At 43.1% G+C, this 23,721-nt stretch overlaps 1 protein-coding gene across 1 annotated transcript; it reads left to right on the top strand.

The window, feature by feature from the left end:
• Nucleotides 1-2,766: 2,766 nt before the first annotated feature.
• LOC132349794 (cytochrome c oxidase assembly factor 7) lies at nt 2,767-18,353 on the top strand. Its single transcript, XM_059898561.1, has 3 exons — nt 2,767-2,941; nt 6,745-6,885; nt 17,114-18,353. Exons 1-3 carry the CDS (start codon nt 2,836-2,838, stop codon nt 17,560-17,562), a joined length of 696 nt encoding a protein of 231 aa, XP_059754544.1. The 5' UTR covers nt 2,767-2,835; the 3' UTR covers nt 17,563-18,353.
• The last annotated feature ends 5,368 nt before the right edge of the window (nt 18,354-23,721 follow it).

The raw sequence follows: 23,721 nt of genomic DNA, 5'->3' as shown, positions 1-23,721 counted from the left end.
AGTGTAATGTTGTGAAGAATAAATGAGATAATATATCTAAAGTACTAAACTCATAATTAGTGACCAATTAATATTATTAGTTGAATCTAAGTCTGGAGTCAGGAAGTGAGAACTATAATGCCCTTGAATTCTTTCCTCTAGGATCTGGGATGGTTGCTAGGATTCCAAGAGGCCTGGTTTCTCCTGGTCCTCTCACTGTGTGTTTTAGGGTAAATCACTTAACTTCTCGGACCTTCAGTTTGTCTGCAACAGTCTACAAGCTGTATCATGCTTATCAAAAAGGGTTATTAGGTGAAAAACATAAGATTAATTTACAATAAACATATATTCATGTATCACTTGAATAATTAAAATAAATATTTTTAAAAGTAAATGCAAGCATTTATAATAGAGGGGAATAAAACTACAGAGATAAGGACAGGCCTAAAAAAAGAAGCTAGCTGCCCTTTTGATGACCTTATATTTCATTTAAAAATATGTGACCGAGTTGGCCCAGCCTCTCTTCCATCTTTTCTCCAACTCTCTATCACCCTCTACTGCTTAGGCTGTCTCATTTCAATGCAGTTCAACTCAGCAAATATGATTAAGGAAAAAGTATTACATATTTGTGGCCCAGTCCCTGATTTTGGTTATCTACATCACCCTCAACCAAGTTCTGCTCTATTTTTGTTCCTGTGTCCAGCACACAGCTATAGAGCTCACAGTCTGGTTGGGACACAGACTTTCATGACTTTTGGGGCTTGACAAGAAACATTTCTAGAACAGGAATGACTCTGAGCTAGGCACTGTGCTAAGCATACTGCATACATGCAATTTTAGTACTACTGACAGCCATACAAGGGATCTTCTTTTTTTTTTTAATTTATTTAATTTATTTTTGGCTGCGTTGGGTCTTCATTGCTGTGTGTGGGTTTTCTCTAATTTTGGTGAGCAGGGGCTACTCTTCGTTGCAGTGCGCAGGCTTCTCTTTGTGGTGGCTTCTCTTGTTGCAGAGCACGGGCTCTAGGCACGTGGGCTTCAGTAGTTGTGGCATGCGGGCTCAGTAGTTGTGGCACAAGGGCTTAGTTGCTCTGCGGCATGTGGGATCTTCCCTGACCAGGGCTCAAACCCATGACCCCTACATTGGCAGGTGGATTCTTAACCACTGCACCACCAGGGAAGCCCACAAGGGATCTTCATTTACAGAAGAGGAATCAGGCTCACACATGTGATTGAGTCAAGGTCACAATTTAGTAAACATGGGACATAGACTCTGACTGAGATCTGTCTGCCCTCCAAAGCCAGTCATCCCCTACTACATTATGTCAGAATAGACCAAGTGGGGTGGAACACTGAAGTCAGAGGATCTAAATCTACTCTAGGAGTGTATGGTTGTCGCATCTGGGAAGACATTACAGAGGAGAAGTTCTCTGATTTGAGAAGGGTGGTCCACGCATCAAGAGCAATAGTAAACAGGGACACAAACCTGGGACCCATCCAAAGAACAGAAAGTTGGGTGGGATATGGGGGAGGAGAGGCAGGAGATGAGGCTAGAATTAGATTGTACAGGGCTTTGGAGGCCAGCCAAAGGAAGGTGAACTCAAAATCAAAGGTCAGGGTTTCTCTATCTGAGACATGTGTACTGAGGGAACCTCCCAAGGTGATCGGGGGTTTGAGAAACCACTAGTAAATGTGGCATAGCAACTGGAATGTGTTATGCTACGAAGGATGTATTATGGAATTGAATGTAAAAACAAATGAACTTTTAAAATAAAACTGGGATTTCAAAGACATTTCCCACGTACAGTCAGCTGCTCTACAATAAGGACGTGCGTGGTTGGAAGTAGTCCACTCTCTGATGCCGTTAGGGATAGGTTAATAATGAAGCCATTTGGGAAGCATTGCTATAGGTGATGGGAAACCATGGACTGAGCTCCACTGAGGGCTCTAGAGGAGGAATGGCTGGGACTCAAAGATGAATAGGAACTGACTGTCTTTGGAGAGCTTTCAGTCTAGGCTTTATGGAACCAATGATTCTGAGCAGGAGAAAAAGCAAAAACCAGCTGAAGTTCCTCTCCTCCTTCCTATGTCTTTGACATGTTCCTCCTGTACCCATTCTTTTATTTAAAAAAGATTTACGGCACAACTCTCTCACTTCCTGTGTGACCTTGGACAAGTTAACCTCTCTGTACCTCAGTTTCCTCATTGGGAGAATGGGGATAACAATAATTCCTACCCCATAGGGTCACAATGAGTGCCATGAGAATTAGTATAGTATTAGTATAAAGCTCTGCTTAGGAAAGCAGAGATGAACCAGATTTTTCATTGCACTTGTACAGACTTATGAACACTGGTTTGTCTAGCTACACCTGGCACATAGTAGGTGCTCAAAATACTTGCTGAATGAATAAACAAATGCTTTCCTACTAAACTGCAAGCTCTTTAAAGGCAGGGACCATACTTCCTAGCTGTTGTATTACTAAAGCCAAGCACTTGGTGACGCACACAGAGGCGCTTAGGGAACACCGAATTAACGAATGAATGGAATAAATGACTGCAGGCAGAGAAGCATTAAGACCACAAGGCTGGCACAAAGTGCTGCAGAAAGACTGCTACCACTTTCAGGAGTGGGCTGACCAGAGGGAAAGATGGGACAGCCAAAGACTAACAGCATGAGGACAGAGGAGAGCCTAGGCTCCGGGCACGGTGCCTTCCGGACGCCCGGGTGACCGCGGACCTCGGCGGCACGCCCCTCCCAGGCCCCGCCCCTCCGCCGGCTCACGTGACCGTGGGGCGGGCGGGCGGCGTGGCCATGAGCAGACTGGCTGGGTGATTTTGGCTGGGCGAGCAAGAGCCATGGCGGGCGTGGTGGACTTCCAGGACGAGGAGCAGGTGAAGTCCTTTCTGGAGAACATGGAGGTGGAGTGCAACTACCAGTGCTACCGCGAGAAGGACCCGGACGGTGAGCGCCGCCTGCACGGCCTTAAGGACACGTGAGGGCTCGGTGCGCAGGGACGGGGGGCTGGACGGGTCACGCGAGCGACCTCTGAGAGGATCTGGAAGGGGCCGCGGGCCGGAGACGCGGGGTCTGTAGGACGCGGACGGCTCTTTGTGTGTTGGGGAGGGGCGGGATGGGTTCCACGTGACTTGCGGGGCTCGCAGCCGGGGCTTACTCTGCCGGCGGCACCGAGCCTGGAGGCCGGGCTGGAAGGAAGAAAAGCGCGCGGGCGTTTGGAGTAGAGGGACTGGGGCTACATCAGTCAACTGATAAAACGTCCTGTCCTCGTGGAGCTTATGTTCTAGTGGGGGGTATTGGACAATAAACATAAGAAAATAAATGAGATAGTGTGTTAGAAGGTAGTAAGTGCAGTGGGAAAAAGAACTGACTGAGAGGTATCAGGAGTTCAGGAGGGCAATTTTAAATTGAGTGGTCAGGGAGAATCATTGGGAGAGTGGCATTTGAACAGTGTTGAAGAAGGTAAGGGAGAATCATGCCAGGCAGAGGTAACAGCTAGTGAAAAGGCTCTGAGGCGTGAATGTGCCCCGTGTGTTCTGGGAACATTGAGTTGACTTCAGTGTGTGGGTGGATGGTGATGTCCAGAAGGGGCCACGCAGAGCAGTCAGTATCTTTGGGTGGTTTTCTTCTTCTTACTTCATTTTTATAAAGGGGGGGAAAAAATGGCACTGGCCCTACCTTCAAATAGCTTGCAGTCTAGCTTGAAGCTGACCAACTACAGAGTAGCTCTGCAGTGTATGATGGCTTAAAAAGAACCCAGGGTTGTTCTTTGAGGGCTGGTCTATGTCCTGAGTGTAGGGAGATTTCACAGGAGTTGGAGTCACTGAAGAGCAGAATGGTTGGGGAAGACTTCTGGAAGAGGTCAGGAGGGATAGGCAAGTAGTGTTGATAAAATGGAGCAGAGGAAGAGAAGAAAATGCTCTTTTGGAAGGTTGAAGTCAGAATGTAGTCAGAAATAAGATTGACGGGGACCCTGGGCCACAGTGTGTCAGACCTTTTTTTTTTTTTAACATCTTTATTGGAGTATAATTGCTTTACAATGGTGTGTTAGTTTCTGCTTTATAACAAAGTGAATCAGCTGTACATATACATATATCCCTATATCTCCTCCCTCTTGCGTCTCCCTCCCACCCTCCCTATCCCACCCCTCTAGGTGGTCACAAAGCACCCAGCTGATCTCCCTGTGCTATGCGGCTGCTTCCCACTAGCTATCTGTTTTACATTTGGTAATGTATATAAGTCCATGCCAGTCTCTTACTTCGTCCCAGCTCACCCTTCCCCCTCCCCCTGTCCTCAAGTCCATTCTCTACATCTGTGTCTTTATTCCTGTCCTGCCCCTAGATTCTTCAGAACCCATTTTTTTTTCTTAGATTCCATATATATGTGTTAGTATTCGGTATTTGTTTTTCTCTTTCTGACTTACTTCACTCTGTATGACAGACTCTAGGTCCATCCACCTCACTACAAATAACTCAATTTCATTTCTTTATATGGCTGAGTAATATTCCATTGTATATATGTGCCACATCTTCTTTATCCATTCATCTGTCCATGGACACTTAGGTTGCTTCCATGTCCTGGCTATTGTAAATAGAGCTGCAGTGAACATTGTGGTACATGACTCTTTTTGAATTATGGTTTTCTCAGGGTATATGCCCAGTAGTGGGATTGCTGGGTCGTACAGTAGTTCTATTTTTAGTTTTTTAAGGAACCTCCATACTGTTCTCCATAGTGGCTGTATCAATTTACATTCCCACCAACAGTGCAAGAGGGTTCCCTTTTCTCCACACCCTCTCCAGCATTTATTGTTTGTAGATTTTTTGATGATGGCCATTCTGACTGGTGTGAGGGGATACCTCATTGTAGTTTTGATTTGCATTTCTCTAACAATTAGTGATGTTGAGCATTCTTTCATGTGTTGGTTGGCAATCTGTGTATCTTCTTTGGAGAAATGTCTATTTAGATCTTCTGCCCATTTTTGGATTGGGTTGTTTGTTATTTTGATATTGAGCAGCATGAGCTGCTTGTAAATTTTGGAGATTAATCCTTTGTCGGTCGTTTTGTTTGCAAATATTTTCTCCCATTCTGAGGGTTGTCTTTTCGTCTTGTTTATGGAGTGTGTCAGACCTTGAATGCTACGGAAAGGCTTTTAGACTTTATTCTGTAGGCAGTGGAAAGCCATACATGTTTTTGTACTCTGGAGATGTACGGAGCAGTGAAGTAGAGGAGGGTGGGCATATAAGAAGGGCAGGCTGCAGCACTTTAGAAGGAGAGCCCGAGAGGAGGCTGTAGTTACTATAGCTACTTCTATATTAGTCTTCAAAATCATCATTTCTCACCTGGGTTACTGAAATAGCCTTCTAACTTGACTCTCCATTTGCACCGTCACTCCCTTAAAATCTATTCTCTACTCACAGACTGATAATTAAATTTTTATTTTGTTATTTTAAATGTTTGTTAGATTTTTAAATGACAAAGTAACACATTTTTGTTACTATCAGTGTTGAAGTGTGTCCCTTCACACTTAACTTCCTCCATATTCATCCAGACACATACAAACATATATATTAGAATGACCTTTTAAAAATGCAAATCGAATCATATTGCTTCCCTTCTTAAAACCCTCCAGTGGTTTGCCATTGACTTGGAGTAAAATCCCAATTTCTTCCTATCTTCTACAAGGCCCTGTGATTGGTCCCTGCCTTCTCCTCACTTCCTGCCTCTTTCTTCCTGGATCCAGCCACATTATACCTTATTTGTGCCAAGCTTATTCCCTCTTTTGGGTCTTTTTATTTACTGTTCCTTGTGCCTGAGACTTTCTGCCTCCTTCCCATTTCATTGTCTTTAAATAGCTAGTTCATTCATGTTATTCACATCTCAGCTTACACATTGAAGTCCCCAATAAGGCCCTCCCTGATCGCCCAGTCTATGTTAACCATTCCCCCAACATGCACAACGAACTATCTTATCCTGTTTTAGTTCAGTCATATTTGTTTATTAAGGTTTGAATGCATCTTGCTAACCTATTTACTTATTTATTGTATTTCCTCCTCTACAATGTAATTTTTAGGCAGGCAAGTGACTGTATTCCCAGCAATTAAAGCAGTGTCTTGTACATTGATGCAGATAGATGCTCAAATATTTGTTGAATGAAAATGAACAAGAGATGGGTGTTATTGTGGATGAAAAAAAAGGGACAGAGGAGAGAGATGTTTAAGGAGAGGCTTGCTGGGACTAGAGACTGCCAAGGAGAGGGAGTCTATTTCCAACTCCTTTGGTAGCTGCCATTTCGACTCTTTCTTCTTAATGTACCCAGCCTGGCCAAGGATTAAGGTATAGTCATCAAAGCATCCCTTTCTTGCAGCTATGAAGACTAGCTCATGGACCCTGTTGGTTCTCAGTGTTTTACTGCTGAACTTCCTGAGAAGTTCTAAAGCTAGCAAAGTTTCATTATGCAAGCCAGTGCGTCTTTGGGCCTTGCTGACAGGGAACAGAGGGTTGGTGAGTGGTGGAGCCAGTGCGGGGCCAAGGTCTCCCCAGTCTGTACATTGCTCTGTCCTAGGCTGAGGGCGGACAGTGCCATTTGTAGGAGTGGCTGAACACGACCTGCATTCTTTGTGGCGAGTTCACCTTGCCACACCTCAGGAGGAGAGAGCCTGGTCCTAAATAAAAGGCACATCTGGCCTGCCACACCTGGACCCTCCCCACTGCCCCGGACTTGAACAGCAGCTTTTGCCCTTTCCTCACAGGTTGCTATCGTCTGGTGGACTATTTGGAAGGGATCCAGAAGAATTTTGTTGAGGCTGCCAAGGTGTTGAAGTTCAACTGTGAAGAGAACAAACACAGTGATAGCTGCTACAAACTGGGGGCCTATTATGTGACTGGGAAAGGTAAGGAGGGGCCTGCTTTCTTTGGTCCTTATCATTGATGGTAGTGCTGACATCACATCCTGAGGCTCATACTGAGCCCTCTTTACAGAAGGGTCCTCACAGGCATTGGGGAAGCATGTTGTAGGAAAATTTGGAGTCAAGAGTTTAGCAAAGTGATGGAGGGACGAGCACAGCCTTTCAAGTCAGGCAGACCTTAAGGAATGCTGTTTGCAAGTAGTGGGACCTTGAGCCGGTCACGTTAACTCTGTGCATCAGTTATATCACCTGTAAAATGGAGAAAAAAATAGTACTTGCTTCGTAGGGTTGTTGTCAGGATTAAATAAGGTAATGTAGGTAAAGGCATCAGCATGTGCCTGGCACAGAGGAAGGGACCAATAATTAATTCCTTTCCATCTGCTTTTCTCCTCATGACCTAATTGCAGTTGGTATTCAGTAGTGTTTAAGTTATCTATTGCTAAATAACAAATTATCCCAACAAACCTATCATTTCACATAGTTTCTGTGGGTCAGGAATTTGGGAGTGGCTGAGCTGTGTGCCTCAGGGTCTCTCAGTGAGGTTGCAGTCAAGACATTAGCCAGGGAGCCAGGGCTGTAGTCCTTTGAAGGTTAGACTGGAACCAGAGTTTCCAATCCTAAGCTGACTCGCTCACGTGGCTGTTGGTGAAAGCGTCTGTTCCTTGCCAGCTGTTGTCAGGAGACCTCAGTTCCTTGTCACATGGATCTCTTCATGGGCTACTTGTATGTCCCGGTGACATGGCATCTGGCTTCCTCCAGAGTGAGTGATCCAAAGAGGGAGCAAGATGGAATCCACAGTGTCTTTTATACTATACCCTTGGAAGTCACATACTTTTCATTTCTACCCCACTCTGTTTATTAGAAATGAGTCAGTAAGTTTAGCTTACACTAATTGGAGAAAACTTAAATTCCACCTGTTGAAGGAAGGAATATCAAGAATTTATGGGTTGGGACTTCCCTGGTGGCACAGTGGTTAAGAATCTGCCTGCCAATGCAGGGGACACGGGTTCGAGCCCTGGTCCAGGAAGATCCCATGTGCCGTGGAGCAACTAAGCCTTGCACCACAACTACTGAGCCTGTGCTCTAGAGCCCACGAACTACAACTACTGAACCTGCATGCCACAACTACTGAACCTGCGTGCCGCAACTACTGAAGCCCACACACCTAGATCCCGTGTTCCGCAACAAGAGAAGCCACCGCAATGAGAGGCCTGCACACCACAATGAAGAGTAGCCCCTGCTCGCCGCCACAACTAGAGAAAGCCCACGCACAGCAACGAAGACCCAACGCAGCCAAAAATAAATTTATTTAAATAAATGAATTAAATAAATTAAAAAGAAAAAGAATTTATGGGTATATTTTAAAACCACCACAAATAGGGAATATGACTTTAGACAGGGAACTCTGTTTTTGCTCACTAGAGCATGAGCTTTTTGAGGATGATCCCTTGTTCCCAGTACCCAGTGAAGCCTGGTTAGAAGGATGTTCAGTGAAAGTTTGATGAAGAGGATGTCTTTTTAAATCTCTAGAGCTGTGTGTGCTATTTCTGCCTTCACATGGGACATGGGGTCTGTGGTAATCTCAAAGTTGAAGAAAGTTTAGCATTAATAGGAATATCAGGTTCCCTTGCTTGAGCAGAGGAGCATTTCTTTGGCTTAGTAACTCTCCTAGTATCTTTTCCTAAGGAAATAACTGGAAATGCAAATAAAGATTATATGCAAAGATTCTCACCCCAGCATTATCTATCTGGCAGAATTTTATTTTCATTAATTTATAATTTATAAGTAATATATAACTGCATTATATTAGTTATTTTTTTAAAAAAATCTATGTGCCAACAGTAGCAGTTGAGTTAAATAAATAATTTACTTCCAGCAGCTGGAATGTTATTTAGCCCATTAAAAAATAATGTTTTGGGACTTCCCTCGTGGCGCAGTGGTTAAGAATCTGCCTGCCAATGCAGAGGACACAGGTTCGAGCCCTGGTCCGGGAAGATCCCACATGCCGCGGAGCAACTAAGCCTGTGCACCACAACTACTAAGCCTGTGCTCTAGAGCCTGCGAGCCACAACTACTGAGCCCACGTGCCACAACTACTGAACTCGCACGCCTAGAGCCTGTGCTCTGCAACAAGAGAAGCCACTGCAGTGAGAGGCCCACGCACCGCAACAAAGAGTAGCCCCTGCTCGCCGCAACTAGAGAAAGCCCGTGCTCAGCAATGAAGACCCAATGCAGCCAAAAATAAATAAACAAATAAATAAATTTATTTTAAAAAAAATAATGTTTCTACATAAGCAGAACACTCTACTGACATAAATCACAACGAGATCCTTTTTGCCCCACCTCCTAAAGTAAGGGAAATAAAAGCAAAAATAAACAAATAGGACCTAATGAAAGTTAAAAGCTTTTGCACAGCAAAGGAAACCATAAACAAGATGAAAAGACAACCCTCAGAATGGGAGAAAATATTTGCAAACAAAACGACCGACAAAGGATTAATCTCCAAAATATACAAGCAGCTCATGCAGCTCAATATCAAAAAAACAAACAATCCAATCCAAAAATGGGCAGAAGGCCTAAATAGACATTTCTCCAAAGAAGATATACAGATTGCCAACAAATACATGAAACGATGCTCAACATCACTAATCATTAGAGAAATGCAAATCAAAACCACAATGAGGTATCACCTCACACCGGTCAGAATGGCCATCATCAAAAAATCTACAAACAATAAATGCTGGAGAGGGTGTGGAGAAAAGGGAAGCCTCTTGCACTGTTGGTGGGAATGTAAATTGATACAGCCACTATGGAGAACAGTATGGAGGTTCCTTAAAAAACTAAAAATAGAACTACTGTACGACCCAGCAATCCCACTACTGGGCATATACCCTGAGAAAACCATAATTCAAAAAGAGACATGTACCATGATGTTCATTGCAGCACTGTTTACAACAGCCAGGACATGGAAGCAACCAGAATGTCCATCAACGGATGAATGGATAAAGAAGATATGGCACATACATACAATGGAATATTACTCAGCCATAAAAAGGAATGAAATTGAGTTATTTGTAGTGAGGTGGATGGACCCAGAATCTGTCATACAGAGTGAAGTAAGTCAGAGCAAAACAAATACCGTATGCTAACACATACATATGGAATCTAAAAAAGTGGTACTGATGAACCTAGTGGCAGGACAGGTATAAAGACGCAGACGTAGAGAACGGACTTGAGGTGGGGAAGGGGAAGCTGGGATGAAGTGAGAGAGTAGCATTGACATATGTACACAACCAAATGTAAAATGAATGGCTAGTGGGAAGCTGCTGCATAGCACAAGGAGATCAACTTGATGCTTTGTGACGACCTAGAGGGGTGGGATAGGGAGGGTGGGAGGGAGGCTCAAGAGGGAGGGGATATGGGGATATATGTATATGTATAGCTGATTCACTTTGTTGTACAGCAGAAACTAACACACCATTGTAAAGCAATTATACTCCAATAAAGATGTGAAAAAAGAAAAAAATAATGTTTTAAAATAATTTTTGTTGACATCAGGAAAGGTTTATGATATAATGTTCAGTGAAGAAAGCTGAACACAAAATTACATATGATGTGAACTCAGCTATATAATACACTGTGCAAAAATAAAAATGTTCCTAGCTGTTTAGTCTCTGAATTTGTGTCTTGGTAAAGTTTTGGGTTCCTTTTGTCTTTATATCATATTTTACTGCATTTTCCACAGGGACTTTGAGTTCCTTATTGAATTAAGGAGAACAAAAGAGATTGTGGAGGTTGTGAAATTATTTTCCCTTCTCTTTGACAAACTTATATGATTAATGATTGTGCACTGAGACTTTTTTTTTTTCTTAAGTGCTCCTTTGTTGAGCAAATTTTTAGTATTTACTCTGTACAGTGAAGCAAAGATGGACCAGTGTGGGGAAGAAATCTTTTTTTTTTTCACCCCCTCCCCAGGGAAGAAGTATTTATACTAATACCTGTTAACCTGGGAGAGCTTGATAAGTGTCTTTATAGAGAGACATGTAAAGTACTTTGGGGGTTCAGTTCTGGGAGCATGTCATCATCAGGGGGTGCTGAGAGGAGGAGGCATTGAAACTGGTTCTTAAAGGACAGAGCAGATTTTATTTGCTGGAGGTAGAATAGAGTTATGTCTTCTCTTCAGAATAGAAAGCAGGTAAGCAGGTGAAAGAACACAGAGTGTTTAGAGAATAATACTTGATCCTCTGTTAAGCTGACATTGTTAAATAATTTCCTCGAGGTCAGGTGTCGTCACAGGAGATCCCATTAGCTGATCTTTGCTCCTCAGACTCTTTTGGATTGTTGGTTAGGAGACCTTGGGCCCTGCCATGCCTAAAAACCAATACTGTTGACCCCCCTGCCTAGTTCTGAGCCTGAGAATTTGCCCTCTGTTCTGAAAACACACCCAGTGTCCTTTCTTGACAAAGACTGGTTAATAACTCTCCTTTTATCAAGGATAGCTTGGGACAGTGGGGAAGAGTGGGAGGTCACTTTTCATCCTGAGCGCTAATTGACAGTGTGGTATCAGGCAAGGCATTTTCCTTCCCTGAGCTACAAATACCTCAATGACAAAATTGGAGTAATAAGGTCAGCTCACACCTTATTCATAGGATTTTTCTGAGCATCAAATGAACTCACATGTGACTGCTTTGTTAAATTGTAAAACCTACTATCAGTGTGAACAGGTCTGGTTTATGTTGGTTGCTGCAGAAGTTACCTTGGATTGGACACTTAGAGTGACCCAAGGAATATTTTGCCCAGGTGTTTTCATCAGTGAAATCAGCTTTGAACTATTTTTGTGAAGCCATTTAAATGTCTTATGAAAGGAAGTGGAAAGTAACTCTGATATATCTCTTTGATGAAATATTCTTAATAAAACATATGAAGATGGGTTTCTAATGGGGAGTGAAGAACACACAATTACAACATGTAAAAACAAGACCAAACTACATTGAAAAGGTAGTAGGAGGAAATACACCAAAAGTTAATAGTGGTGGTCTCTAGGATGTGGCGATGAATGATAAGTTAGTGATGATAATTGCAAACAAACCTTTATCTCTAGGCAAAACCACTCCAGACTGCATATAGTTGACTGTTTACTGGAAAATTTGACTTGGAGTTCTTACAGGCATCGCAAACTTAACAAATCCAATATAGAATTCTTAATTGTTTTCTTTTTCTCCCAAATATTGCACCCCTGTTGTCTTCCAGTTTAGCCAGTGGTATCTCTCCCTGCCTAGTAGCTTGTGGCCAGTTTAGCTCTAAAATATGTTTCAAATCTGTCCTGTCTCTCCCTTTCCTGCTACCATATTTATCCAAGCCACCTTCCTCTCCTGCTTCATTAATGTAGGTATCTAATCTTCTTTCCATAAGGCAACTAAAATGAACTTTTAAGGATATAAACCATGGATTCAATAAAATATATGAAGCAACTATTTTCAGACATTGGAAAATAGGCAGTGCAGTACAGTGATTCCTGAGAAAAGGGAAACACGCAGGATGAGCCCCATGAATGATTGCTTTGGCTTTTTGCCTGGAGTTACTTTTCAGACTAGGCACAAAGAGGTGGAAGCCAAGTAGAGTATGATAGTCTTGCTGAACTGATGAGGCAGAGGTCAGAGTTTCTGGCCACTGAGGCTGCCAGAGTTTGCAGGACAGGATACCAGAGAAGAAGGAGCTACACAGAGAAGGAGCTCCAGATAGCCACATAGGGGTGCTCTTAAGTCTTTGGCTCAGTGTTAAGCTGCACATGCATAGGAGGAGACTCTGAGAGACCTTGCAGTGAAAAGCTACTGGGGAGGTGTGAACTGAAAAGAGACTCCAGAGGTTTCACAGTGTTGGGAGTTGTTTGAATTCCACCAGCCAGGGTGGAGAGACCTCATTGAATACAGACTGCAGAAAGGTTCCAAAACTTAGAAACAAGCCTCAAAAGGATCAGGCTGATTCACCAGTGAATTAGTTACTTGTGAGAACAAAACTCAACAGTCTTTAGTAAAAGGTGAAAGATTTATGTGATCTGAAGAGAAACCAGAGTATAACAGTCTTTAAATGAATACAACAAAACCAGAGTGAACAAAGTAGCATCTACAATGTCCAGCATAAAGTAAGAAATTGCTAAACAGAAAAAAAGCAGTCAATAGAAACAGACCCAGATGTGACAGGGATGTTGGAATTAGCAGTCAAATATTTTTAAACAAGGAAAATAAATTTATTAAAGGGTTTAAATAAAAGATGGACACAATGAATGAACAGATGGGAGATCTCATCACAGAAATTAAAACTATTAAAAAGAACCAAATGAAATCCTGCAATTGAAAAACGTACTATTTGAAATGAAAAATTCACTGGACAGGCTTAATAGCAAATTGGACACATCAGAAGGAAATAATCAGTGAATTTGAAAGATCAGTGAACTTGAAGACAGGATTGAAGATGTTATGTAAACTGAAGCACTGAGAGAGTAAAAGCAAAACAACAACAACACAGAGCCTCAACCTGTGGGGTTCACTATCCCTTAATCTAACATAACATGTATTGGAGTCCAGAAAGAGAAGAGGTTGGGGCAGAAAAAAGTATTTGAAGAAATAACAGTATAAAATTTCCAAATTTGATGAAAAATACCACTCCACAGATCCATGAAGCTTAGTGGATCCAAACAGGGTAACCAATGAAATCATACCTAGACACATTATTACCATTTGCTGAAAGCCAAAGTTAAAGAGAAAATCTTAAAAGCAGTCAGAGAAAAAAACACATTGTGGGGAACATTGGTGAGAATAATCACTGACTTCTCATCAGAAGTAATTAAGCCAGAAGACAAAAGAACAACATCTTTTAAATGCTGAAAGAAAAAAACTGTCAAACTTGAATTCTACTTTATTGAAAATATTTTTTTTAATGAAGATGGGGAATTCCCTGGCGGTCCAAGGGTTAGGACTCCACGCTCTCACTGCCGAGGGCCCAGGTTCAATCCCCGGTCAGGGAACTAAATCCCACAATCTGTGTGGCACAGCCAAAAAGATAAATAAATAAATGAAATGAAATAAATTCATTTTCAGATAAAAGCTGAGTGAATGAGTTGCTGGCAGACCTACACTACAAGAAAAATTAAAAGTTTGGGTAGAAGGAAAATGATAAAAAGGTGGACACTAGGATCCATACAAAAGAAGAAAGCGCACTGGACTATACATGTAAATGTAAGAATTTTTTCCTCATTTCTTAATGTCTTTAAAAAACTGAAGCAAAAATAATAGTTATATGTTATGGGGCTTACACTATATAGAAGTCAAACAAATAAATAATATATTTAGAAGTAAAACATGACAGCAGTAGTACAAAGGATAGAAATGTGGTAAATGAAAGTGTACTATTGTAAGGTTCTTACATTATACGTGAAGTGCTTAATATTAATTCTTGGTAGATTGTGATTAAGTATATATAGTATTTTCACTAGGTAAACCACTGATAAAAGAAGTATTACTAAAAAGCCAATGATGAGAATGAAATGGACTATTAGAAATATACAATTCAAAAGAATTGTAAGAAAGGGAAAAAAGGAACAAAAAACATTTGGGACAAATGGGAAACAAATAAGGTTGTAGACTTAAACTCAGCTATATCAAGAATTGCATTAAATCTAAGTAAACACTCCAGTAAAAGGCATAGATTTATCAGGCTGGATATAAAAGCAAGACCTAATTATATACTGTTTAAATAGAAAGGTGGCAAGAATGCATTCTCAAAACGGAAAGAACTCAGAGGCTGTAGAATCTATATGCTTTTCTAGAAAAAACTATCTGATAACCAGTAAGTAGGTGAATCAAGAGAAATAATTCAGGAATGGAGGAGCTCTGATGAAAAGACTGGTGATGAGCAGAATCCCATTTAGAATGAATGTTGGGCTAATTAGGGTTACTGAATAGAATGTAAATAATATAAACCTTTATGGCATAAAAATACTACAGCATTTACTGAGCACTTATTATGTACTAGGCTCTTTGTAATGACACATTTAAGCTTCCAGAATATGAAGTAGATACTGTTGTCCTTATTTTACAGATGAGGAAAACTGAGGCTTTGTAGAGTTTAGGTAGCTTGTCTAAGGTCACACTGCCAGCAAGTAATGGAGCCAGGACTGGCGCCTAGGTTTTCTGGCTACAGAGCCCAGGCTTTGGTAACCACTGTGCTCTGTGTCTCCCGAAGTTGAAATAACGTATCTAACAAAAAATAGAAGGCAGGGCAAGAGAGGTAGGGAGAAGTGTGAGGTGACAACATCCTCATGAGTCAATACTGTCTGAAATTTGGTTAAAAAACAAAACAAAACAAAACAGTGATGCTAACCTTTTAATAATCTATAACTCTAGGGGCTCATTTAGGAAATTTCTCTGTTGAAATATTCATTTGAAGTTAGCAGTTTCTTCAGCTTCACTTCAGTTTGGTTGTCTTAACGATAAATGCAAGTAAAATCAAAGTTAAATTTTTTATTTACAAGTAGCATGTGTAATCCAGTTTTTCAAATTACACCTGATCCTTGAACAACACGGGTTTGAACTATGCAGGTCCACTTACAGGTAGATTTTTTTTCAATAATTAATACTACAGTAGTACTACACAGTCCTCTGTTGGTTGAGTCTGCTGATGTGGAGGAGCCACATTTAGGGAGGGCTGACTCTAAGTTATTCTTGGATTTTTGGCTGTGTGGAGAGTGGGTGCCCCTAACCCCCATATCATTCAAGGGTCAACTGTACTTCTGTCTAGCTGTCCATTCAGCCAGCCGACATTTAACTCGAACACATGCTATAAAGATGACTGGAATAGTGTCCTCTTAATGATAATGATGGTTATTTCTAGGTGGTATGTTTGGAGTGATTTTAAAAACTAAATGTTGAGTTACTTAAAATGTTTCTCTTTTTGAGAATGGAGATTTGAAATGTTCCATTAAAAAACAAAACAAACAAAACAAAAAACAAAGAAAAAAGTGAACCCTGTCACCACCTCTCCTTAAAGTGATCCATTAGCAGTTTCCCGTTGCTCCTAGGATTAAGTGCAAGGTCCTTAAGGAGACCCATCAGACACTCCATGATCTGGCCCCTGCCTGCCTCTCCAGCCTCCCTTCCGTAGTGACTTCTGGGTTCTAGCCACATGGGCTCCTTTTCTCTTTGTATCCTATTCCTGCTGCCTGGAACAATTTTCTTTGCCTTTTTCTTTTCTTTTTTTTTTTTTTTCCACTCCATATTTTATTTTATTTTCCTTCTTTTTTCTATTACATCACAGCTCAAATGTCCCTTCTTTGGGGAAGCTTTCCTTTTTTTAAATTTAATTTTGTTTTTGGCTGCGTTGGGTCTTCGTTGCTCTGCGTGGGCTTTCTCTAACTGCGGCGAGCGGGGGCTACTCTTCGTTGCTGTGTGGGGGCTGCTCCCTGTGGTGGCTTCTCTTGTTGTAGAGCACGGGCTCTAGGTGCTCGGGCTTCAGTAGTCGTGGCTCACGGGCTCAGTAGTTGTGGCTCGCAGGCTCCAGAGCGCAGGCTCAGTAGTTGTGGCGCATGGGCTTAGTTGCTCCGAGGCGTGTGGGATCTTCCCAGACCAGGGCTCAAACCCGTGTCCCCTGCATTGGCAGGAGGATTCTTAACCACTGCACCACCAGGGAAGCCCCTGGGGAAGCTTTCCTTGACCCTCCCTCCTAGTTCAGAGCCCTGATACATTCTCATAGCATTCTGTACTTTTTCTCCATATGCTTGTCACACTTATAATCATACATTTACTTGTGTGCTTGTTTAATGTCTGTCTCATTAGACCACAAGATTCACAAAGGCAGGGACAGTATCTGTTCCTTAGAACCTAGCATATTAATTGGCAAATAATACACATTCAGTATATATTAAAATTAAATGTTTAATGAAGTGCTTATAAGATGCTGTGATCTTGCTGTTACCCTCAGAGGTAGATATTATCATTTCACCCTTTTTACCTGTTTAAGCTTCCTTATAAGATACCATTTGAACAGAAGATTCCATGGCTAAAAAAGCTGGAAAGTGTGCAGTATACCAGGCCATCTTCTTTTCATGCTGCCTTAGCTCAAACTATATAAACTTTATTCAGGAATTGCTCCCTGACTTTGGCCTGAGACATTCAGGTTCTGCCCTGGCTTAGGTTGACTTTTTTTTCCTTCCTCCCAGGTGGACTAACCCAGGATCTGAAAGCTGCCTTCAGCTGCTTTCTGATGGCATGTGAGAAGCCTGGAAAGAAGTCCTTGGAGGCATGCCACAACGTTGGTCTCCTGGCACATGATGGACAGGTCAATGAGGATGGCCAGCCCCATCTGGAGAGGGCCAGAGACTACTACACAAGGGCCTGTGATGGCAGCTATGCATCTAGCTGCTTCAACCTCAGTACCATGTTCCTGCAGGGTGCCCCCAGCTTTCCCAAGGACATGGGCCTGGCATGCAAATACTCAATGAAAGCCTGTGACCTAGGCCATGTCTGGGCCTGTGCCAATGCCAGCCGCATGTACAAGCTGGGGGATGGTGTCGATAAGGACGAAGCTAAGGCTGAAGAGCTAAAAAATCGGGCCCGGCAGCTGCACAAAGAGCAGCAGAAAAATGTCCAGCCTTTAACGTTTGGGTAGTGTGGCCCACCCTCCTAGGCAACAGTCAGCTTGAGGCTGGCACCTCCTATTTCTGATGCAGCCCTTGGAGGTCGACCTGCTGGAGCAGAAAGACTTGGGATTTAATATCAGTAGCTCTGATTGTATAGACCCATTGCCCCAGAGTGTCACCTACTGGGATGTAGTCTGAAATGTGTATTTCAATCAGTATTCCTTTATCTGGTGTGATCCACATTTATGGGATCTTGGTTCTCAAACTCTTGCAGCTCTGTGAAAAACAGCAAACCAGTGAGCCATAGAGATTGGAGGGGTGGGCAGGAGAGACAGAGCAGGGAGTTGGAAAAATTAGCAGCCACAGGGCCTGAAAGAATCAGACGTCATCATCATTATCACCATTATTTTAGTTGGGAGGGCTTAAAAAATCAGAAAGTATCTTGATTTACATAATAGCGGGTTTAAGGAGCTAAGAACAGTTATAGTCATGACTGCCACCCTCTGACTTAATCATTGGGTGTGGGCTTCCTTTTTGCCTTTAGAGTCAGATCTTTCAACAAATTCAGAGACTGGGAGTTACGTGTGACGTAAAAGTTAAAGGCTGTTATGCTTCAGGGTTGCTAAAGAGGATACAACATAAGCCTTCCTTTAGTGGAGACATTCACACGGTAAAAATTAACATCCCCAGGCTACTCATCTGGCACAGCTAATAAGGTAACTTCAGCTAGGGATTTGTATGCAAGGGCTGGTGATACGTTTTGTCCCTCAGAACTGAACCTTTTTAACTGTCCCTGTGAATAAACTATTTTGATTGATTAGTAGTTTGTGTTATTAGTGTTCGCTCCAGATTCTTGGTAAGGTAGAGATTATGTTCTTTGTGGTGGTTGTGCCTTTTAAGAATGTTTGCTTTTTCTGTTATCTTCCTTACTTGACACTAGGGGGCGAGCTTGTCATTTGCCTGCTGATGACATGATCATTATTTCTGTCATCACTTAATGTTTTCGGGCTTTCAGTTTTGCAACGTGTATTGGAGAGGATGTGGAGAAATTGAAAGCCTTATACGTTGTTGGTAGGAATGTAAAATGGTGCAGCCACTATGGAAAACAATATGGCGATTCCTCAAAAAATTAAACATAGAATTACTATATGGTCTAGTAATTCTACTTCTGGGTTTATATCCAAAAGAATTGATAGCAGGGTCTCCAAGAAGTATTTATACACCCATGTTCGTAGCAGCATTCACAAAAGCCAAAAGGTGGAAACGGGGACTTCCCTGGTGGCGCAGTGGTTAAGAATCCACCTGCCAGTGCAGGGGACACGGGTTCGAGCCCTGGTCCGGGAAGATCCCACATGCCGCGGAGCAACTAAGCCTGCATGCCACACCTACTGAAGCCCGCACGCCTAGAGCCCATGCTCTGCAACAAGAGAAGCCACCGCAATGAGAAGCCCGTGCACCACAACGAAGGGTAGCCCCTGCTTGCCACAACTAGAGAAAGCCCGTGCGCAGCAACGAAGACCCAATGCAGCCAAAAATAAAATAAATACATGTATTTTTTAAAAATGCAAAGAATAATAATATATTGTCCAGCAGGGTCCAAGGCCATTTCATATCCAGGTTGCTATGGGAAGGAATAGGTTGATAAGAGCCAGCATGGTTGAGTTTCTCACTTCTGTGCAACCTTTGAGGTAAGGTTTGAAAATGGGTTTTCACACTCTGGTCTCAGCAGACAAGATCATTACTCTGTCTTCTGGCCAGCAGGCAACTATATCCAGCATTTTTCCTCCATCCCAGGCTTGAGCTGGATGGTGTAATGGGGAAGAAGTTTCATAATTGACCAGTGGTTTGTGTTCTCGTTAGTGTTCTCACTAAAATCTCAGTGTAGTGCTCAGGGCTGTGAGAAAGGGAATCAGGAGTCCCAGAGAGAGAGGAGGAGGCTGGGGGGTCTTGAGATTTGGGTTTTGTCATACAGAGTCACTGACGGGTTTTGAGCGGGAGAATGAGATGATGACATTTGGAAATTAGATCACTGTAGTGTGGAAAATGGATTAAAGAGCCTGTGGGAGTAGGAGGAGGGTGGAGTCAAGCATGGGGTTAAAAAAAAACCAGATTTCTAGCCTGGGCACATGGATGGATAGGGGAGCCACCTGTATTGATTTGGAGCCTTTGAGATCGAGGGGAACAAAAAAACTTTTTTAAGCTGTTTGCTAATTTTTTAAAAAATTTAGAAATACTTTACATTTTTAATTTGTCAAAGTTTTATGAAATTGCTTGAAAAATTTTGTGAGAGGGAGCATGGCAGAGGGAAAAGGCCTAGACTTCAGGCCCTACAGATGTGGGCAACTCTGGCTTAGTCAAAGAATTACTAAGTGCAAGTGTTAAAGAATGAGAAAATACAAATTAAAAAATAATTTTATGTATTTAAAAAGCATTAAGTAATCACTTTGGGGGGAAAAAAAAAACTGCCTTGGCTTCCTGATATTCGTTTTGCAGTTTAGATCTCTTATTTTGAATTCTACATTGAGGTTGGTGGCACCAGACTCTTTCCAGTTCCTAGGTCTAAAGGTCTTAACCTGGGTACCAATGTGGGTTTTGCCCTTTATTGGCTGTGCCACCCTGGGCAAGTTACCCAACCTTCTGGGTCTCAATTTTGTCACCTCTCACGTGGGGATAACAGTGCCTTCTACTAGGGTTGTTAAGAAGATTAAATAGTAGCTCTTATCACAGAATGATAACTGTTCCTTTAGAAAGATTTTTATGGGACCAGATTTTACAATTAGATAATTGTTTTCTCTCCAAGTGGCAATGTTTGCTTGTGAGGTAGTCTAGCTTCTAAAACAGTCTGCCTTTGCTGCCATTCTTTTCACATCCAGGGAGCTGATGGGCCTCAGCTCTCTAGGGGTGTGCAGGCATCAAACAGCTGCAGGAGGCAGGCCTGATGAGGGGCTGGGGTGGGCCCTGCCTTGCCTCCTCCCTTCTCTTGCTGCCCCAGTGGAGACAGAGTCCCTGAGAAGACTTGCACCTGCTGGGGGCCCAGAGTGGAAACTATTCCCAGCTGGTGCCCCTCCCCAGGCTTGAGGAATGGTGATTGTGTTACAGTTTATAAATCAGGCCTCCCCACTGTCTAAAGGGGAAAGGCCAAAATTCTTTCTCCAACACATGTGTCCCCACCCCCATGATACAGTCCCTCCTCTGTATTTAGCCCCATCTTGTTCCTAACAGGCTTCTGCAACAGGGAACTGCTTGTACTTTCTGCACTGCCCCCCACACCCCCCAGCCAAAAAAACAAGTAATAACAAAAACACCCAGGCTGGTTTTTTACTGCTGTGCTTTTTGTTTTGCTGGTTCCTCTGTCTGGAATGCCCTTCTACCTTTTAAGTAGAATGCCTTTCATCTTTTAAGGTTCTGGAAGCATTCCCTTCATCCCCCAGGCCAGGATAGAGGTTTTCTCTACCCACTAGTGCCCGGAGTTTCCATCTGTCACGGTGCTGATCACACTGTGTTATTTGTGTATTTATGGTGTCCACGTCCAACAAGACTCTGAGTTCCTGGAGAACAGGGACTTGAGCCTGGGTACATGCTAGGCCAACAGTGGCTGCTTGCTGAGATGAACAGCACAGAGTGGCATCTTAGCCTCCCAACCACTCCAAGACAAATCAGGCTCAGGCTCCTCTGTGCACATCCAAGAACCGGTGTAAGCTGCAGGACTGTACTGGTTTTGAAACTAACTGCTTATCAAGAAAAGCTCCTAAGCCGGAGCTGGCACATGAATGGATCGGTACTCTTTCTTGGATTCTATTCAGGAAGATGTCTTTTAAAAAAAGAATGTTTTGAAACAATGAAGAAAAAGGACCCAACACGGGGCCACCCTGGCACCCTAAAGTACATGCTCAGTAACTTAATGCCAGCAAACCAATATTAATATCCTCATGGCTAAAGAATCACAAGTCCAAGTATGCCACACCTTTCTCTTGGAATAATAAGAATATCTTTCTTGAAATTCTAAGAATTAATGGTCTTTGCTCCTCATTATAATTACTTATTTTCCTGTTTGTCTCCCTGGTTAGTCTATGAGGTTCCAAAGATAGGGACCAAGAATTCTGTCCTCTTTGAAATCCTTCAAAGACTTTTTGGCCCTTACAGCAGCGGTGACCCCCTACCCCTCAATCTCTTGGGGCACCTACTTAAAACAGAGATTCTTGGGTCCACCTAGACGTACTAAAAGAAAATCAGGATTTTTTTTTTTGGCTGCACCACGTGGCTTGCGGGATCTTAGTTCCCTGACCAGGGATCAGACCCAGGCCCCCTGCAGTGGAAGTGCAGAGTCCTAACCACTGGACCACCAGGGAATTCCCAAAAATCAGGATTCTAAATAAGCAAATCCCAGGAGATTCTTAGGCACCCGCTCAAGTGGTATATAGTCTGAGCTTCTTGGCATCAGGTCCCCCGCGCAGTCTGGGCTCCACAGCTTCAGCTCTTTGCACAGTAGTTCCACCAAAACATCCTGCTTTCTTGCCCTACTTGGGACAAGCCTGGCCAACTCCTAATAGCCTTCAAGACTCAGCCCAGATGTCACATCCTCCAGGAAGCCCTCCTGGATTTCCAGGGTCTGTGATGCTCTGACAGTCCTTGTGCTTCTGACTCTAGTTCTTTTCACAGGGTTTGGAATAGGCTGTAAGTGTGTCAAGCACATGGATTACGTCTGACTCATCTCTATTCCCAGGGCCTAGCTCAGGACCTCACAGATAAGGTACTAAATAAATCTTTATTGAAGGAAAGGGAAGGGAAGGGACTCTGGGAATAAATCTTATTTTCCAGTGGGTCCATTGAGCATTGAAAAGGTAGTGCTTTGGAGAAGGATCTGGATTTAAATCATTTCTCTGCCACATATAAATGTGTTACGTTACCTCTCTGAGCCTCATTTTTCTCACCTCTGAAGTAGGGATAATATTTACTTTTCAGGGCTAATGAGTGGGTTAAAGGGTTAAATGAGATAAAGTAAGTGAGGTGCTTAGCTCAATGCCTGGCACATTCTAATTGTGTAATAAGTCGCTGAGGGACTCTCTTCTGGAAGTAGAACTAGGCTTACTCCGTACAGCTCCAGAGAGCAAAACTAGGCCCCGTGGATGGAGGCTGCAAGGAGACAGACTTCAGTTCATAGAGGTCTGAATAGAAGGAAGAACTTTTTACTTGACAGAATGGGAAGACATGGGAAGAGGTGAACTTCCCATCATAGGAGTGTGCAAGCCAAGGGTAGATGCTCACCTGTCAGGGCTGATGCAGAGGTGACTGATTCTACATGAGGTTTGGGGTGGGGGTGGGTTTGAGTGTGGTGAAAGATGGGATCCCCATGAGGTATTGCCATTTAGTGCCTCTGTAACTCATTATTCATTCAACCAACACTGAGAGTGTCCTCTCGGTTGGGCCCTAGGTTGGGCACTGGAGACATAGCTGAATCTGACAAGTTCCCCATCATTTAGGAGCTCACAGTCTAAATAATGATCATTTACTGAGCATCTACTATGTGCCAGATGCTCTCATCCTTTCAACAACCCTCTAAGGAAGTTTTTATTCTCACCATTTTTCAGACAAACTGAAGCCCAGACAGAAAAAGTGGCTTGCAAAGAGACACACAGACCCAGAAAGTAGTGCAGCTGGGGTTAAAATTTAGTCCTGCCTGTCTCCTAATCCCTCTTTCCTCTGTCTAAGCCTGCTTGTCATCCAGATGTTGAAAATTCTTTGCAGTCTCTGGGAGATTCCCCAAACAGCACCCTTCTGGGCACCAAGTAGATGCTAATGAACATAGTTAAAAGGCTGAGGTCAGCTTCAGGAGGACATGGTCTCCCTGCAGCACGCTCTGTGCCCCAGGGTTCTCTCCAGCCTGGGCCATGTGGAGGGCCCGGGAGAACATGCTGAGGTCAGAGCTCACTGCTCACATGACCAGCTGAGCCGCCTGGGTCAGGGCTCCTTGAGGGAACTTGAAACCCGGCTGGGTTCCATCAACTCCAAGAATAGCAGCTGACCCTACTCTCCCCAAGCCGGTGGCCTCTGATCAGGTTCCAGGAGGCCCCAGCGGACTCCGGCCATCAGTGGCAGCGAGCTGAAGCTGCTCTGGGGTGGGGTAATAACAGCCACGTTTATTAAGGGCCCACTGTGTGCAGGGCACCTCCTGGAGGAGGGGACATCCT

This window comes from Balaenoptera ricei, chromosome 1, assembly GCF_028023285.1.
Source record: "Balaenoptera ricei isolate mBalRic1 chromosome 1, mBalRic1.hap2, whole genome shotgun sequence".
NCBI lineage: Eukaryota > Metazoa > Chordata > Mammalia > Artiodactyla > Balaenopteridae > Balaenoptera > Balaenoptera ricei.
This window is presented reverse-complemented; position numbering and strand designations above follow the sequence as displayed.

What these genes read in the sequence shown, in the direction of transcription:
- LOC132349794 (XM_059898561.1), top strand. Translation starts at nt 2,836, where the DNA reads ATGGCGGGCGTGGTGGACTTCCAGGACGAGGAGCAGGTGAAGTCCTTT. An exon ending in CCGCGAGAAGGACCCGGACG is followed by an intron (nt 2,942 to 6,744) that starts GTGAGCGCCGCC and finishes CTTTCCTCACAG; the next exon opens with GTTGCTATCGTCTGGTGGAC. An exon ending in CTATTATGTGACTGGGAAAG is followed by an intron (nt 6,886 to 17,113) that starts GTAAGGAGGGGC and finishes CCTTCCTCCCAG; the next exon opens with GTGGACTAACCCAGGATCTG.